The 18,042-nt window shown below is 40.6% G+C and overlaps 1 protein-coding gene across 1 annotated transcript in view; it reads left to right on the forward strand.

Moving 5' to 3' along the window:
• The window catches only part of LOC126456368 (uncharacterized), a 56,252-nt gene extending 38,781 nt beyond the window's left edge, over positions 1 to 17,471 (forward strand). The window contains exons 4-5 of the mRNA XM_050092122.1: positions 3,590 to 3,874; positions 17,246 to 17,471. Of these exons, the coding sequence (XP_049948079.1) occupies positions 3,590 to 3,874; positions 17,246 to 17,471 (511 nt within the window). The remainder of the gene's footprint in view (positions 1 to 3,589; positions 3,875 to 17,245) is intronic.
• Positions 17,472 to 18,042: the final 571 nt, after the last annotated feature.

Genomic DNA, 18,042 nt, shown 5'->3' on the forward strand with positions numbered 1-18,042 from the left:
TTTTTAAATAGTCATGGCACGGCAAAGTAAATGCTACAAAGCTTTTCCCACCATTTATCATCAAGATTAAACCAAAGTGTGCTAAAAGCAGTTGTCTACTATGAAACAACTGGGAACACACTGCACCTATAAGTGAGAGGAAGCTGGATAAAACTACTTAAATTTTTGACTCCCTTATAATTATGAGAGAACTAATTAAAAACACCACATTAGTATGATGTAACTTTGACAGAGAAGTATAGTAGAACCATGAATATCTTACCATGCTCTAGACATCATAGAAGCGGGCCTGGCTCTCGCATAAACAGTTCTGATGGGTGGGTATCGCGAATCATGCGTGCTAGGTGGAACTAGTGCTAATCTTGGACCAGACTTATGCTATTTATGACAAAAAAGGTGAGGTTAGCTTTACATATTAGAGTCATTATGAATTTCTTTTTTAAAAACATTTATAGTTAGAAACAGTTAAAAACATTAAAATACAGGTTACTACACCCCTGGAAAAGCCTAACCACATAATACCATGAACTTTTTTGAATGCAACAGTGCACTATTTTTTAGAACCAGCAAGCATATAACATATCCCTAATATTTATTTTTTATTTTAAGGAAGCAAGTTTTGTTAATTGAGAATGAAACTAAATAAAACCAAGTCTCATGAAAACAGAAGTCACAACAAAGACTAAAGATATCCTGTATAGATGCAACAGTTAGGTGGGCTAATTATTATCTACCTAGACAATCAAAATTAGATAGCATTCCATAGACACTCTCAAGAAGATAAGCACTCCCCCCATATAACAAGTATATGGTACCACTGGCTTTGACTTCTTGCCTGATCGTGTGGCTTACTTGAATAGAAAATCTGTGTATATTAATGAATGGATTCATAGGCCAGACGTAGACATTGTCAATTGCTGATGTGAATATCTTTGGGAATATCTTATATCTTTCTTCCTTGGAATAGTCTGGATGGGATTTGTGTGTGTGTGTGTGTGTGTGTGTGTGTGTGTGTGTGTGTGTGTGGGAGGGGGTGGGGGATGCATGCACATGACCAAATAAAAAGCTCTCGAGGAAAATAAGTGGCAAAACTGACAACCTGCTGAAGACACGTGCCAGATCACATCAGATCCAAGGCAGGGAGTCATTTATTAATTTTATTGCTGAATACAGTACTTCACTTCATATTGATGGCTACCTGCTGAAGACACGTGCCAGATCACATCAAATCCAAGGCAGGGAGTCATTTATTAATTTTATTACTGAATACAGTACTTCACTTCATATTGATGGCTACCAAGAGGACATGATGGGACTTTGAATAGTGTTGTTGTTGTTGTTGTTGTTGTTATTATTATTATTATTATTATTAGTAGTAGTAGTAGTAGTAGTAGTAGAAGAAGAAGAAGACTGATTTGATCTGTCTCTACATGTAACAACTGGCAAAACTCAAAACTCAATGTCCTCAGGAAATTTTACAATTGTAGTTTCCCCTTGCTGTCACCTGTACCACAGTATCAAACTGAAAGATAATTTTGACTAAGGTGCAAAGGGCAGATCACTCAGTTGTTCAGAATGTTGTCTCTGTAACTGTTGAGAGGGATACTGCTCATCTACAGGAATCATAATTATGTCAGTCTTTCACCTCCACAGGTAAACCCCTGAAATCACCTATGGTTTGACTATCTATATCACTGACGCATGCTAGTCTCCCCACATTAATGTGGTCTATAGTTTGATAAAAACTATAGTTTGAGAGGGTGATTATATCACAGAGATTAAGTTGTAGCAAATTCACATTTATTCTGCATTTAGTGAAAAAAACTTCATATTATAATGCAGATATACTGCTTTCATTAAGAGCTGCATTTATAATGTAAACTGTTCACATTTTTATGACTAAGTAGTTACAGCTACAAACCCAAGTTCCATAATACATAACATAAAACATATGACAGGTAGAGGAAAGAGCAACACAATTTCAACAAAAACAATACACAGCACTTGCTTCTGCTGCACTACCTACAGATCATTTCCAACACAAGAAATAAACTGTTATTCATATATGAGCTCCAGAAAGTGCAGCATTACTTTATTTCTCTAGAGATGCATTACAAAAATGTTGAGAATCCCCTCTCCTCGAGGTTCTGGAGGGAGAGAAATTGTCATTATCTCTCCCGTGGAGGCTCAGAGTCATGCATTTCAGATCCTCTACTGTTCCCCCGTACCAAAGATATGTTCAACAAAATCTTTAGCTATTATACAGATAGTCATTTCCACTAGTCTTTTCTTTTACTCGTTCTGAAACATTATGAAATTACACTGTAACTGTCTAGATGTATTTATTTAATTCTATAAACTGTTAGGTGATTTTCTAGTATACATAATCCACATACTGATATTCCACTTGTTTTTTCATTTCCACATTCATGTCCAAGCTTCAGTATTTTGATTTGGTTGTCGCTATTGGAACTAACTACTATATTAATTCTGCACTTTTGTCTTTACAAATATTTAACTCAAGAAATGTCATAGTTTTGGTGAGATTGGATGCTTCTGAGACTTAGCCACAAGCAGTTTTTACCAGAAGCATTCAGATGTAGATTATGTCCTGTAGGAAGCAACTAACGGAGGCCTTATGTATCATTCATCCTGATGTGTGGATATCTCTGACAGATGTGTGATATTTGGTGAGACACAACATACATTAATATTATTCATGATTCCTCCCAAAAGGTGGTGGTATAACGAATTTATTAAACTGAAATAGTATTATACTTATTTTGATTGCCAAGACTTGAATATTTTATTAATTCTCTTAACATGGTTGATGTTACAAGTGGCACTTTCTTACAAAGACCTTTCAGGTCTCATTAACTTTTTTTTACATTTCATTTTCATTTGCTTTTATTAATTGGAGCCTTGAAGCAGTTCTTAGCTGCCACCTGTTGTCATGTGGTAAGAATGCCTTGTTTGATAACAGTTACCCTCACATATTCATATTAATGGCTGTGACATTACTGGCTGTTTACTGTATCCATTTTATGGAAATGTCTTCAGCATATAAGGCAACGTATGTGTCTCGTGCTGTAAACATGCCCCAAGTACTGAACAATCCATGAAAATACATAATACAATATGCAGATGTCTCCAGCAATAGAAAAACAACTTAAGAAACCAACAAAAATGTTCTAGCAATGAACAGAGTGAGACACCTGCCCTTTATACACTCTTACTGATTGAGAACAACTTAGGCAAAAGCTTGTGGATTTTAAGCTGTCTTTCATATCTGGGGGTACAAGAACAGTTTATTTATCATAAGGAGTTCTCAGTACCATCCCATGTCTCCATGTATTTGGGGTGTGATATCATGTACCCCCCTCCCTCATCTTGACTTTCTTAGTAGAGAAGCAGAAAGTACAAGACACTCTTGCATTCTGTTGGTTGGTGTGGTACTGCTAGTTTACGAACAGTTCAGCATAAAGCATAATCTTACATGTTGTTCTCACAGATATCATGGCCGGTTGACTTTTCAAGCATTTGAGAAGAATATCACTAATAATGACCATTTCCCTTCCTTTTTTTGCAGGTACGCTAAGATGTGGTACAAGGGAGTCAGCTTCACATCAGAAAAATGTGCTCTAGTTTATCTAGTGGATTCTGGTGGTACAAGAAGTACAGCTGATAACTTCTTGCAAATGACCCAGGACTTTTCTGTGTCAGTATTTTATACAGGATCACGTCACGGGCCAAACTGTTCACAAGAAGTAATTTCAGTTTTGCAAAATGGTCAGTATTGGATGACAGATGATCTCACACAAAACTGGATTATTAATGGAATTCGCATATCTCAGACACGGGATGGTCTGGTCAGGTAAATATCATCGTTACATCTAAAAGTTAATGAAAATGACAATTTTGTTGTCACTACTTTAAAAAAAATTATAATTCCTGGACTCAATATTTATTTTGAAATAATGGTTCTCTACAATCAGGGCTCAGCTTTCCATAACTATGTATTTTTGAATAAGTTGCTTCTGTGTATATTGTATAGGAGAGAGACAACTCCAAATTGAAACCCGGAATTGCACTTCTGTTAGGCGCAAGTACAGTCCAACTAGAAATGAGCGGGAATTGCCTGAAGCCAACCTGACTCTGCACATCATGTATTTTTCCTTCTGTGGAACCAGTCAGCTAGGCTGAGAGGGTGGCACGAGTAGTGGGCAAACTCGCCGTCACCTAAAAACTGCGTCCCACGCACAGTAGTATCCACAGAGAGGACACTCCATTCATGTGAAAACAACACAGATAGTGGCAGTTCCTGATTATAAGCTTGCTCTAGTGGGCATAGGAGTGGGCGCCAGGGGTTGCTATTCACAGTGGGAGGGCCCATCATAGGTCCACTGACCAGTCACCGCCCACTTCAAGCTCGGCAGCCCTCAGTCAGTTAGGTACTGGCCCGCCCTGGTGCTGATTGTTCCATTGGGTGTATGGAACACTTAGCACTGCTAGAAGTCATCACCATGCTATTGACAACCGCTGCTACAAAAATAAAAAATAAAATAAAAAGTAAAGATATTTCATTAAGCATCATGGAACATGGAACATCCACACTATGCTGCAAGGCTTCCTGGACACCACCAGAAGCTCACAAGAGCTATGCAAAATGGGAGCTATCGACTTAGAGCTAGTCAGACTCAATAACACTATAACAGCACTGCAGGAAACCAGGCTGCCAGAAGAAGGCTCAATACGGGAAAAAAACTACACTTTTTTCCGCAAGGGCAAAGATATTGCTAGCCCCAGACAGCACGGAATCGGTTTTGCTGTCTGCAGTGACTTGTTGTGTTGTACTAAAAATCCAGTTGGGATCTCAGAATGCATTATGACTCTGCATTTCACAACAAATAGTGGACCAATGATGCTCACATCTGTATATGCACCAACAATTACCTCAGTTGCAGATGCCAAGGATCAGTTTTATGAACAACTTAGCTATGTGGTACAGAGAGTGCACTCTGGGGACTGTCTTAGCATTCTTGGTGATTTCAATGCTCGTATTGGTAGTGATTTTGCCGCTTGGCCTGACTGCCTAGGCAAGCAAACATGGTGTGGGCAAGATGAATGAAAATGGCTATGGTTGCTTGAATTCTGTACAAAGTATCAGTTGTGAGTCACCAATACATACGTTGAAGGCAAACCGAATCACAAGGTTTCCTGGATGCACCCCCACCCAAAACGTTGGCACCAATTAGATCTTATTCTAACTAAAAGGAAAGATCTGCATTACTTTCTTCATACATGTTCTTTCCTTAGTGCAGACTGACACTGCTAGGGACAAAAGTGTGTTTCATGACTAAAAAGTTTCACTCTGCCAGAACACCTTGCAAAACAAAAATCAATCCTTGCCAAACAAGAAAGACTGCCACAGTAGAAGTATTTAGTGACAAGATATGAAAAGAGGTGGATCCCTGAGACTCAGCCATTACTATTTCTGAAGACTGGCAGAACATAAAATTGCTTCTTACCGTTACATCTGGAAATGTGTTCAGTAAACTGGAAGCAAAATCCCAGGATTGGTTCATCTAGAACCTAGATGTCACGAAATCTCTCCCCAAGGCTAAGCATCAGGCCACTGGCATCTGGCAAAAAACCCATGCAATTCTACACGCAGGGAGCTAAGCAAAGCAGATGCAGCTGTTCAACACACTGCCCACAACTGCATCAATTCCTATTGGGAGCAACTTTGCACTGGCACACAGGAATGTTTCAATGCTGGCAACATTGGTGGTTTGTACTCGGGCATCAAATGGGCCATTGGACCCATTCCACAGAAGAGCATACCACGCAAGGATATAGATTGAAAAGTCATCACAGATTGAAATTGTCAATTGCACTGTTGGGTAGAACATTACTCAAGCCTCTACTCACATCCCATCAACATTAATCCAAATGCAATGGATGACATTCCTCAGATGACACCTTACCATGACTTGTATGTCAAGCCTACTATGGAGGAGCTTCAAAGAGCAATTGCACAGCTTAAATATGGGAACTGTCCTGGCAAAGATAACACCTCCACAGAAATTGTAAAACTAAAGCCAGTTTTTCCGCTGCTTTTCTACCTCTTAATGAAATGTTGGGCTGAGGGTACAACAGATATGCCCATGTGGTGTTAGGCAGACTTCAGAAGTTTGCTGAGCGCATGTACCCTCAGGAACAATGAGGGTTTCATCCCCAACTATCTACAGTTGATTTGATCTCCACACTCCAGTAAATTCAGGAAAAGTGCTGTGAGCAGAAAACCCCTCTGTTCATTGCCTTTATCGACCTAAACAAGGCTTTCAACACAGTCAGGAGAGAAGGATTGTATGCAGTACTTTTGAAGGCAGGGTGTCCTCCAAGGCTCTTGAAGATAATCATGGCTTTTCACCGAGATATGGAAGGTGCTGTGGTCTTCGACAGAATCACATCTGACCCATTTGCTGTGAAAAGAGGGGTTCATCAAGGCTGCATATTGGCACTCACTCTGTTAAATATATTTTTCTTAGCATTCCTCAAAGTTGCTTTTGGTGAAACTAACCTTGGCAGTCATTTGTACACCAGAGCTGATGGGAAGCTCTAAAACATTTCTCTATACTCAGATCCAAGTGCTCCTGAGAAGACTTGCTTGTAAATAGCCTTTTAATCGCTGATGATGCTGCATTTGTAGCGCGCACTCGAGACAATCTGCAAGACCTTGTGGATAAATTCTCTACTGCATGCATGCTCTTCTCCATGTCTATAAACATAAAGAAGATGGTTGTCATTCCGGCCGCGGTGGCCGTGCGGTTCTGGCACTGCAGTCCGGAACCGATGGACTGCTACGGTCGCATATTCGAATCCTGCCTCGGGCATGGGTGTGTGTGATGTCCTTAGGTTAGTTAGGTTTAAGTATTTCTAAGTTCTAGGGGACTTATGACCTAAGATGTTGAGTCCCATAGTGCTCAGAGCCATTTTTTTAGATGGTTGTCATGGCACAAGGAGACACAGATATGCCTGTTATCAAACTGGATGGCTCCTTGTTGAAGGTAGTCGATAAATTCTGCTATCTTGGTCCAATAATGACAGAAGATTGTGAGATAAATGTACAATTAGGAAAGGCTGGCAGCACTTTCGGAATGTTCTGCACATGAGCATCCGACAACAAACATCTTACATTGTCAACAAAAATACTTGTATATCAATCATGTGAGCTGAGTACTTCCTGCATGGAGATGAGACTTGGACATCGTATGTGAAACAGGAACAAGAGCTCAACGCCTTCCACCTACGGTACTTACGGAGCATCTTGGGAATATCATGGAAGGATCATGTTACAAATTATATGGTTCTGAAAACTGCAGAACAACAGAGTATCACTGCCCTGCTCAAGCAATGTCGCCTGAGGTGGTTAGGATATCTGTATCGTATGGACCACTCTTGTGTGCCAGTGCACATTACTCAGTGAAATAGCAGGAGCAAAGAGACCTTGTGGAAGACCTTCACTATGCTTTAGGGATGGCTTTTCACCGAGATATGGAAGGTGCTGTGGTCTTCGACAGAATCACATCTGACCCATTTGCTGTGAAAAGAGGGGTTCATCAAGGCTGCATATTGGCACTCACTCTGTTAAATATATTTTTCTTAGCATTCCTCAAAGTTGCTTTTGGTGAAACTAACCTTGGCAGTCATTTGTACACCAGAGCTGATGGGAAGCTCTAAAACATTTCTCTATACTCAGATCCAAGTGCTCCTGAGAAGACTTGCTTGTAAATAGCCTTTTAATCGCTGATGATGCTGCATTTGTAGCGCGCACTCGAGACAATCTGCAAGACCTTGTGGATAAATTCTCTACTGCATGCATGCTCTTCTCCATGTCTATAAACATAAAGAAGATGGTCGTCATTCCGGCTGCGGTGGCCGTGCGGTTCTGGCACTGCAGTCCGGAACCGATGGACTGCTACGGTCGCATATTCGAATCCTGCCTCGGGCATGGGTGTGTGTGATGTCCTTAGGTTAGTTAGGTTTAAGTATTTCTAAGTTCTAGGTGACTTATGACCTAAGATGTTGAGTCCCATAGTGCTCAGAGCTATTTTTTTAGATGGTTGTCATGGCACAAGGAGACACAGATATGCCTGTTATCAAACTGGATGGCTCCTTGTTGAAGGTAGTCGATAAATTCTGCTATCTTGGTCCAATAATGACAGAAGATTGTGAGATAAATGTACAATTAGGAAAGGCTGGCAGCACTTTCGGAATGTTCTGCACATGAGCATCCGACAACAAACATCTTACATTGTCAACAAAAATACTTGTATATCAATCATGTGAGCTGAGTACTTCCTGCATGGAGATGAGACTTGGACATCGTATGTGAAACAGGAACAAGAGCTCAACGCCTGTACAATTAGGAAAGGCTGGCAGCACTTTCGGAATGTTCTGCACATGAGCATCCGACAACAAACATCTTACATTGTCAACAAAAATACTTGTATATCAATCATGTGAGCTGAGTACTTCCTGCATGGAGATGAGACTTGGACATCGTATGTGAAACAGGAACAAGAGCTCAACGCCTTCCACCTACGGTACTTACGGAGCATCTTGGGAATATCATGGAAGGATCATGTTACAAATTATATGGTTCTGAAAACTGCAGAACAACAGAGTATCACTGCCCTGCTCAAGCAATGTCGCCTGAGGTGGTTAGGATATCTGTATCGTATGGACCACTCTTGTGTGCCAGTGCACATTACTCAGTGAAATAGCAGGAGCAAAGAGACCTTGTGGAAGACCTTCACTATGCTTTAGGGATGGCTTTTCACCGAGATATGGAAGGTGCTGTGGTCTTCGACAGAATCACATCTGACCCATTTGCTGTGAAAAGAGGGGTTCATCAAGGCTGCATATTGGCACTCACTCTGTTAAATATATTTTTCTTAGCATTCCTCAAAGTTGCTTTTGGTGAAACTAACCTTGGCAGTCATTTGTACACCAGAGCTGATGGGAAGCTCTAAAACATTTCTCTATACTCAGATCCAAGTGCTCCTGAGAAGACTTGCTTGTAAATAGCCTTTTAATCGCTGATGATGCTGCATTTGTAGCGCGCACTCGAGACAATCTGCAAGACCTTGTGGATAAATTCTCTACTGCATGCATGCTCTTCTCCATGTCTATAAACATAAAGAAGATGGTTGTCATTCCGGCCGCGGTGGCCGTGCGGTTCTGGCACTGCAGTCCGGAACCGATGGACTGCTACGGTCGCATATTCGAATCCTGCCTCGGGCATGGGTGTGTGTGATGTCCTTAGGTTAGTTAGGTTTAAGTATTTCTAAGTTCTAGGGGACTTATGACCTAAGATGTTGAGTCCCATAGTGCTCAGAGCCATTTTTTTAGATGGTTGTCATGGCACAAGGAGACACAGATATGCCTGTTATCAAACTGGATGGCTCCTTGTTGAAGGTAGTCGATAAATTCTGCTATCTTGGTCCAATAATGACAGAAGATTGTGAGATAAATGTACAATTAGGAAAGGCTGGCAGCACTTTCGGAATGTTCTGCACATGAGCATCCGACAACAAACATCTTACATTGTCAACAAAAATACTTGTATATCAATCATGTGAGCTGAGTACTTCCTGCATGGAGATGAGACTTGGACATCGTATGTGAAACAGGAACAAGAGCTCAACGCCTTCCACCTACGGTACTTACGGAGCATCTTGGGAATATCATGGAAGGATCATGTTACAAATTATATGGTTCTGAAAACTGCAGAACAACAGAGTATCACTGCCCTGCTCAAGCAATGTCGCCTGAGGTGGTTAGGATATCTGTATCGTATGGACCACTCTTGTGTGCCGGTGCACATTACTCAGTGAAATAGCAGGAGCAAAGAGACCTTGTGGAAGACCTTTACTATGCTTTAGGGATTGCGTCAAGTGTGATATGTGTGCTTTTAATATTGGCAGTGACAAGTGGGAGCAACTCGCTGATGATGGCAGCAAATGGAGAAACTGACTGCAGTTGAAAGCAAGATGCACAATGAAGTATGGCTTAACAACTTAGCTGCAAAACGATTGCGCAGACATGAGCTTATGACTAACCTTCCTGCTGGAGTGATTCATATTTGCCTCGCTTGTGGGTGCCAAGTTGGCTGTTGCATCAGACTTCTGAACCACCAGCGAAAATGTCTTTAGGATGCCACTTGACTCTTTCGACAGGAAAGGCTATTATATATAGTCATTATTTTCTTCATTTAAATCTTTAACTTAACTTTTAAAGGAAGCTTGTATAACCAGTTGAAACATAGATTAAAGCCTATTATGTCTTAGCTGTGGCATGAGGCAGTTAGAGAAAAAAAAGAAAAAACACCAAATATTCTATAAAGGGAAGAACAGTAAGTCATAAGTTAATACAAAATGTAAGACTGGAGCAGGGAGAATCAATGGAATGTAATAGCCGACATTTGTGTTCTGAAGACCACTGAGTGAAAGTTAATTCTTGTTCACAAGAATGTATACTGAGAAGCAAATATTAATATGTGTAATGGAGGAAAGTATGTGACATTATTAGTAATGGGCCATACTTCTGTGCTGTAGAGGCATCTTTAACCTCCAGCCTCCTATGACGCCAAGATAGCGACTATTCCAACCTTGTCACATCCATTTCTGTAGCAAATTTTCCTGTACAAATTGCTAGGAGCCAGTGAGCTCTTGTTAAGTGGCTGTTAGACAGCCACAGCACTGAACCAGATCAGCTAGTATACACATACACCATGCTTGCACTAAAGGTAACAGCTCAGAGAATGAGCAACATTGATACTTTAGCATTAATCCACAAAGGAACCATAACAAAATAAAACAAGGGATTAACTCAAAATAAGTGGGATACTGGAACTGCACAGAAGATTTGGTTTTTCTATACAGAGTTCTGAAGGTCTAGTAATGGAAACATGTCACATTGTGATCCTACAGTAAAACAGATAAGTCCCTGCTATTCTGCTGAGTGCATGGTTGATGCTGCTGTATTTTTTCTCTTCTTCTAACCACACATTATTGGGCAATCAGAAGAGATAAAAAACTGAATTTAATTTTTGTGGAAAAACATCAATGTTCTTTTCAATTGTTCACATATTGTTTGTAGTTCTAAGAATGAGAGACGAGGACAGTAGGCCAAACTTAACATTCAACAACCTCAACAGGCGTTTAAAAAGAATTAACTTTAAACATAGCTGGCTAGGCCACTGTTTTGTCTGCGTCACAATACTATTTATATCTCTACAGTTCAAAGAAGCATAAGACAGACTGCCCCCCCCCCACCCCAAAAAAAAAAAAAAAAAAAAAAATATATATATATATATATATATATATATATATATATATATATATATATATATATATATATATATATATATATATATATATAAAATGGAAGGAAACATTCCACGTGGGAAAAAATATATATAAAAACAAAGATGAGGTGACTTACCGAACAAAAGCGCTGGCAGGTCGATAGACACACAAACAAACACAAACACACACACAAAATTCAAGCTTTCGCAACAAACTGTTGCCTCATCAGGAAAGAGGGAAGGAGAGGGGAAGACGAAAGGAAGTGGGTTTTAAGGGAGAGGGTAAGGAGTCATTCCAATCCCGGGAGCGGAAAGACTTACCTTAGGGGGAAAAAAGGACAGGTATACACTCGCACACACGCACATATCCATCCACACATACAGACACAAGCAGACATATTTAAAGACAAAGAGTTTGGGCAGAGATGTCAGTCGAGGCAGAAGTGTAGAGGCAAAGAAGTTGTTGAAAGACAGGTGAGGTATGAGTGGCGGCAACTTGAAATTAGCGGAGATTGAGGCCTGGCGGATGACGAGAAGAGAGGATATACTGAAGGGCAAGTTCCCATCTCCGGAGTTCGGATAGGTTGGTGTTGGTGGGAAGTATCCAGATAACCCGGACGGTGTAACACTGTGCCAAGATGTGCTGGCTGTGCACCAAGGCATGTTTAGCCACAGGGTGATCCTCATTACCAACAAACACTGTCTGCCTGTGTCCATTCATGCGAATGGACAGTTTGTTGCTGGTCATTCCCACATAGAATGCATCACAGTGTAGGCAGGTCAGTTGGTAAATCACGTGGGTGCTTTCACACGTGGCTCTGCCTCTGATCGTGTACACCTTCCGGGTTACAGGACTGGAGTAGGTGGTGGTGGGAGGGTGCATGGGACAGGTTTTGCATCGGGGGCGGTTACAGGGATAGGAGCCAGAGGGTAGGGAAGGTGGTTTGGGGATTTCATAGGGATGAACTAACAGGTTACGAAGGTTAGGTGGACGGCGGAAAGACACTCTTGGCGGAGTGGGGAGGATTTCATGAAGGATGGATCTCATTTCAGGGCAGGATTTGAGGAAGTCGTATCCCTGCTGGAGAGCCACATTCAGAGTCTGGTCCAGTCCCGGAAAGTATCCTGTCACAAGTGGGGCACTTTTGTGGTTCTTCTGTGGGGGATTCTGGGTTTGAGGGGACGAGGAAGTGGCTCTGGTTATTTGCTTCTGTACCAGGTCGGGAGGGTAGTTGCGGGATGCGAAAGCTGTTTTCAGGTTGTTGGTGTAATGATTCAGGGATTCCGGACTGGAGCAGATTCGTTTGCCACGAAGACCCAGGCTGTAGGGAAGGGACCGTTTGATGTGGAATGGGTGGCAGCTGTCATAATGGAGGTACTGTTGCTTGTTGGTGGGTTTGATGTGGACGGACGTGTGAAGTTGGCCATTGGACAGGTGGAGGTCAACGTCAAGGAAAGTGGCATGGGATTTGGAGTAGGACCAGGTGAAACTGATGGAACCAAAGGAGTTGAGGTTGGAGAGGAAATTCTGGAGTTCTTCTTCACTGTGAGTCCAGATCATGAAGATGTCATCAATAAATCTGTACCAAACTTTGGGTTGGCAGACTTGGGTAACCAAGAAGGCTTCCTCTAAGCGACCCATGAATAGGTTGGCGTACGAGGGGGCCATCCTGGTGCCCATGGCTGTTCCCTTTAATTGTTGGTATGTCTGGCCCTCAAAAGTGAAGAAGTTGTGGGTCAGGATGAAGCTGGCTAAGGTGATGAGGAAAGAGGTTTTAGGTAGGGTGGCAGGTGATCGGCGTGAAAGGAAATGCTCCATCGCAGCGAGGCCCTGGACGTGCGGAATATTAGTGTATAAGGACGTGGCATCAATGGTTACAAGGATGGTTTCCGGGGGTAACAGATTGGGTAAGGATTCCAGGCGTTCAAGGAAGTGGTTGGTGTCCTTGATGAAGGATGGGAGACTGCATGTAATGGGTTGAAGGTGTTGATCTACGTAGGCGGAGATACGTTCTGTGGGGGCTTGGTAACCAGCTACAATGGGGCGGCCGGGATGATTGGGTTTGTGGATTTTAGGAAGAAGGTAGAAGGTAGGGGTGCGGGGTGTCGGTGGGGTCAGGAGGTTGATGGAGTCAGGTGAAAGGTTTTGCAGGGGGCCTAAGATTCTGAGAATTCCTTGAAGCTCCGCCTGGACATCGGGAATGGGGTTACCTTGGCAAACTTTGTATGTGGTGTTGTCTGAAAGCTGACGCAGTCCCTCAGCCACATACTCCCGACGATCAAGTACCACGGTCGTGGAACCCTTGTCCGCCGGAAGAATGACGATGGATCGGTCAGCCTTCAGATCACGGATAGCCTGGGCTTCAGCAGTGGTGATGTTGGGTGTAGGATTAAGGTTTTTTAAGAAGGATTGAGATGCAAGGCTGGAAGTCAGAAATTCCTGGAAGGTTTGGAGAGGGTGATTTTGAGGAAGAGGAGGTGGGTCCCGCTGTGACGGAGGACGGAACTGTTCCAGGCAGGGTTCAATTTGGATGGTGTCTTGAGGAGTCGGATCATTAGGAGTAGGATTAGGATCATTTTTCTTCGTGGCAAAGTGATACTTCCAGCAGAGAGTACGGGTGTAGGACAGTAAATCTTTGACGAGGGCTGTTTGGTTGAATCTGGGAGTGGGGCTGAAGGTGAGGCCTTTGGATAGGACAGAGGTTTCGGATTGGGAGAGAGGTTTGGAGGAAAGGTTAACTACTGAATTAGGGTGTTGTGGTTCCAGATTGTGTTGATCGGAATTTTGAGGTTTTGGAGGGAGTGGAGCTGGAAGTGGGAGATTGAGTAGATGGGAGAGACTGGGTTTGTGTGCAATGAGAGGAGGTTGAGGTTTGCTGGAAAGGTTGTGAAGGGTGAGTGAGTTGCCTTTCCGGAGGTGGGAAACCAGGAGATTGGATAGTTTTTTGAGGTGGAGGGTGGCATGCTGTTCTAATTTACGGTTGGCCTGTAGGAGGATGCTCTGAACAGCCGGTGTGGATGTGGGGGAGGAAAGATTAAGGACTTTTATTAAGGATAGGAGTTGACGGGTGTGTTCATTGGCTGAGTTGATGTGTAGGTGAAGGATTAGGTGGGTGAGGGCAATGGATTGTTCAGTTTGGAACTGGTATAGGGACTGATGGAAGGAAGGGTTGCAGCCAGAGATGGGAACTTTGAGTGTGAGGCCTTTGGGGGTAATGCCAAATGTCAGGCAAGCCTGAGAAAATAAAATATGCCAGATTACGCTCGCTGTGTTTGTGTTTGTTTGTGTGTCTATCGACCTGCCAGCGCTTTTGTTCGGTAAGTCACCTCATCTTTGTTTTTTTTTAATATATATATATATATATATATATATATATATATATATATATATATATATATATATATATATATATATATATATATATATATATATAAAAATTAAGAACACTGTTGACATAGTTGAATTCATGAGAAACATATTAATTTGAAAACTAAGTCCAACTGAGGTCTGAGGAAACTGCAAATCTTTGTATAAACCATGGCAGGCAGCTCAAATATGATCACTATAATTCAGCAACAAGTCAAGTACTAATGGGCAATAAATGAAGCAGCTGTTGTACAGGAAGAGAGTTTACAACCGGCAGCCATGTCGTATTTAAGCTTCAGTGATTAGCTGACTTAACTTTCACAGATGTAACTGTGCGGGTGGTACCTCCAGCAGGAAATTCATCATCATGTATTCCAGTGGGATATCCAGGTCTCTTTCAGGCCAGAAAATATATCGTTTGTGATATACAGCACTTTTTCGAGCTAATTTTTGCTTTGACGACTTGCTATAAATCTTAACATCTACCTTCTTTGCTGCTTTTCTGGCTAGTTTGTCTCTGTGTCATGTTTCAAGCAGTCATCCTACAAGTCATATCTGTTGCTTTGACCTTAATTGTGAAACTAGTTTGTTTAGTACTATTTTAAACACAAGTAGTATCTACTTATTTTCCAATGTAATATAAACAAACAGAGCAACATAGGCATAAAATAAACGTTAAAAAGAAACAACTAATTGAATCTCTATCTTTTATAATTTCTAATAAAATTAAATTTCAAATACTGCCAATGACAATTTAAAAATAGAAGGAAAAAAAACTATGCAAAAACTTTCAGCTTTCTGTAATGAATCTGTTTTACACTAATGATGTGTGAACATAATAACCATTATTAATAAATTTGTTGAGCTGTAGTTGTGGTCTTTAGTACCAAGACTGGTTTGATGCAGCTCTTCATGCTTCTCTATTCTGTGCAAGCCTCTTCAATTCTGAACAACTACTGCAATGTACATCCATATGAACCTTCTCACTGTAGTCCTCTCTTGGTTCTCTTCAGTACTAAATTGATGATTCCTTAATATCTCAGAATATGTTGTGTTAACAAGTCCAAAGTTTTAGTGAAGTTATGCTACAAATCTCTTTTTTGCCCCATTACATTCAGTACCTCCTTATTAGTTATGTGATTTACCCATCTAATCATTAGCATTCTTCTGTGGCACCACATTTCAAAAGCTTCTACTGTCTCCTGGCCTGAACTACTTATTGTCTACATTTCACATCCATACAAGACTACAATCCAGACAAATAGCTTCAGAAAAGACTTTCTAACACTTAATTTTATATTCAATGTCAACAAAACACTCTTCTTCAGAAATACTTTTCTTGCCATTACCATTCTACATTTTATATCCCATCTACTTCAGCCATAATAAGTTATTTTACTGCCTAAATATCAAAACTCATCTACAACTATTAATGTCTTATTTCTAAGTTAAGTCCCTCATCATTATATTGTTTAATCTAGCTACATTCCATTACTCTTATTTTGTTTTTGTTAATGTTCATATTATATCCTCCATACAGGACACTGTCCCTCCCATTCAACTGCACTTCCAAGTCCTTTGTTGTCTCTGACAGAATTACAGTGTCATTGGCAAACTGCAAAGTTTTATTTCTTCTCCCTGAACTTTAATTCTCTTTCCAAATTTCTCCTTACTTTCCTTCACAGCTTGCTTAGTTTACAGACTGAACACACATGTAAATAAATGTAATCATAATCTTAGCAAGTCCTACATCAAGGGTTAGCTCTTGCAACTGTATTTCTTTCCTAAGGAAGCACAGGTGGACCAGTTGATGAAGATTGGGAAACCTCTGGTTGAAAGGAACTCATCTGTTGAGCTTTAGCCTTCCCTCATCCTCACAACAGGTAGCTTCCCCTCAACCTGGGGTCTGAGTGAACTGCACCTGTCCCCTTTCTCAGTCTTCACCAGCTGAACCTTCTTTCCTCCCTAAGAAAGGACCTCCAGTCATGAAAGCTAGGTCAAACTGAAATTTTTTCTACTTTTAAATGTTTATATGACAGTACTTGGAATTTAACCTCCAGGAAGTAAGTACTGCCCAGCCTTTATTCTCCTTGTCAATTTAGTTTTCGTAAGTCCTTTATCATGATAATGGAAGAGGAACAACATGGGTACAGGTGCTAGAGGGATGTAGCAATCAGTATAAACACTTATTCAGAAACAGATAAGGCGAAGGACTGAATAGCAAGACATTTATTTCTACTTTGATTAAAATTATTTGGACAAGTAAAACTTTTATTTTTATGGCAAAAATGCATCTTGTAGTAATTAAAAATTCTAGAGAATAAATTAAGTTTTAACTTTGCAGTTTTGTGTTTGTATTCTCTAATCCAGTTGTTTCTGTTGTCATAGATTGTTAATGCTCATATACCTCTTCTGTCTCAAACATTACTGCTTCTTTAATACAATGTGATAATTTACTTAAATAACTTAATGTGACAAATTAACATACTAACTATTTCTTCCAGAGTTGCATGTAACAACAATAAATATCAACTTCGTACTTCACCTTCTAATGGCAATGCATCATTATCAACACCTTTTGTACACTGCACTGCTTCTATGGGACAGACGTCACACCTTTTTGTAAGACGTGGTGAAAGGCGCATGCATTATGATGGTTCCAGCTTTATTGTGCGCAATGCAGGACATTCAGCTGGATTTGATGAGAAGAATCAATTGAAAGTATACTGACTGATACACTGTAACGGATAGAATAGTTATATTTTTTGATGAACATATGATATTATTGGCTGTTGAGTCAGAAGAGTAATTTTTCTGGCTTCTTTTTTGATAGAATTTAATAATCTAGTACAGGGTATCCTGGTATACAACATATAGCATTAGAGTCAATGAAACTGCAATAATGTGTATGTTATTGTATGGCACTACAAAAATGCAACAATAAACAGTAGTGAGTCACTAAGAGTATTACATATGATGAAGTGTGCATGAAGTGAAATATGTTTGCTGAGTATAGTACATGTGGAACTATCAGCTACAGATTTACTTTATAGATGTATGTACGGCAAACTCAAATGATTGTGTTGTCATATGGAACTAAAATTAAAATATTTCAACTTTTGTTAGGTGACTTGATAGTTACCAAACATCACATTACTGTATAAGGCAACTGTTGTTGATGTACTCTCATTAAGCACGCAAAGTAGTAAAACCAATATTGGAAAAGTAATCACAGTATTCTTCATCGTAGTAAACCATAAATTCATTTTTAGCTTTTACTTATTTCTTCCAATTTATATAA

Source organism: Schistocerca serialis, chromosome 2 (genome assembly GCF_023864345.2).
Source record: "Schistocerca serialis cubense isolate TAMUIC-IGC-003099 chromosome 2, iqSchSeri2.2, whole genome shotgun sequence".
Lineage (NCBI taxonomy): Eukaryota > Metazoa > Arthropoda > Insecta > Orthoptera > Acrididae > Schistocerca > Schistocerca serialis.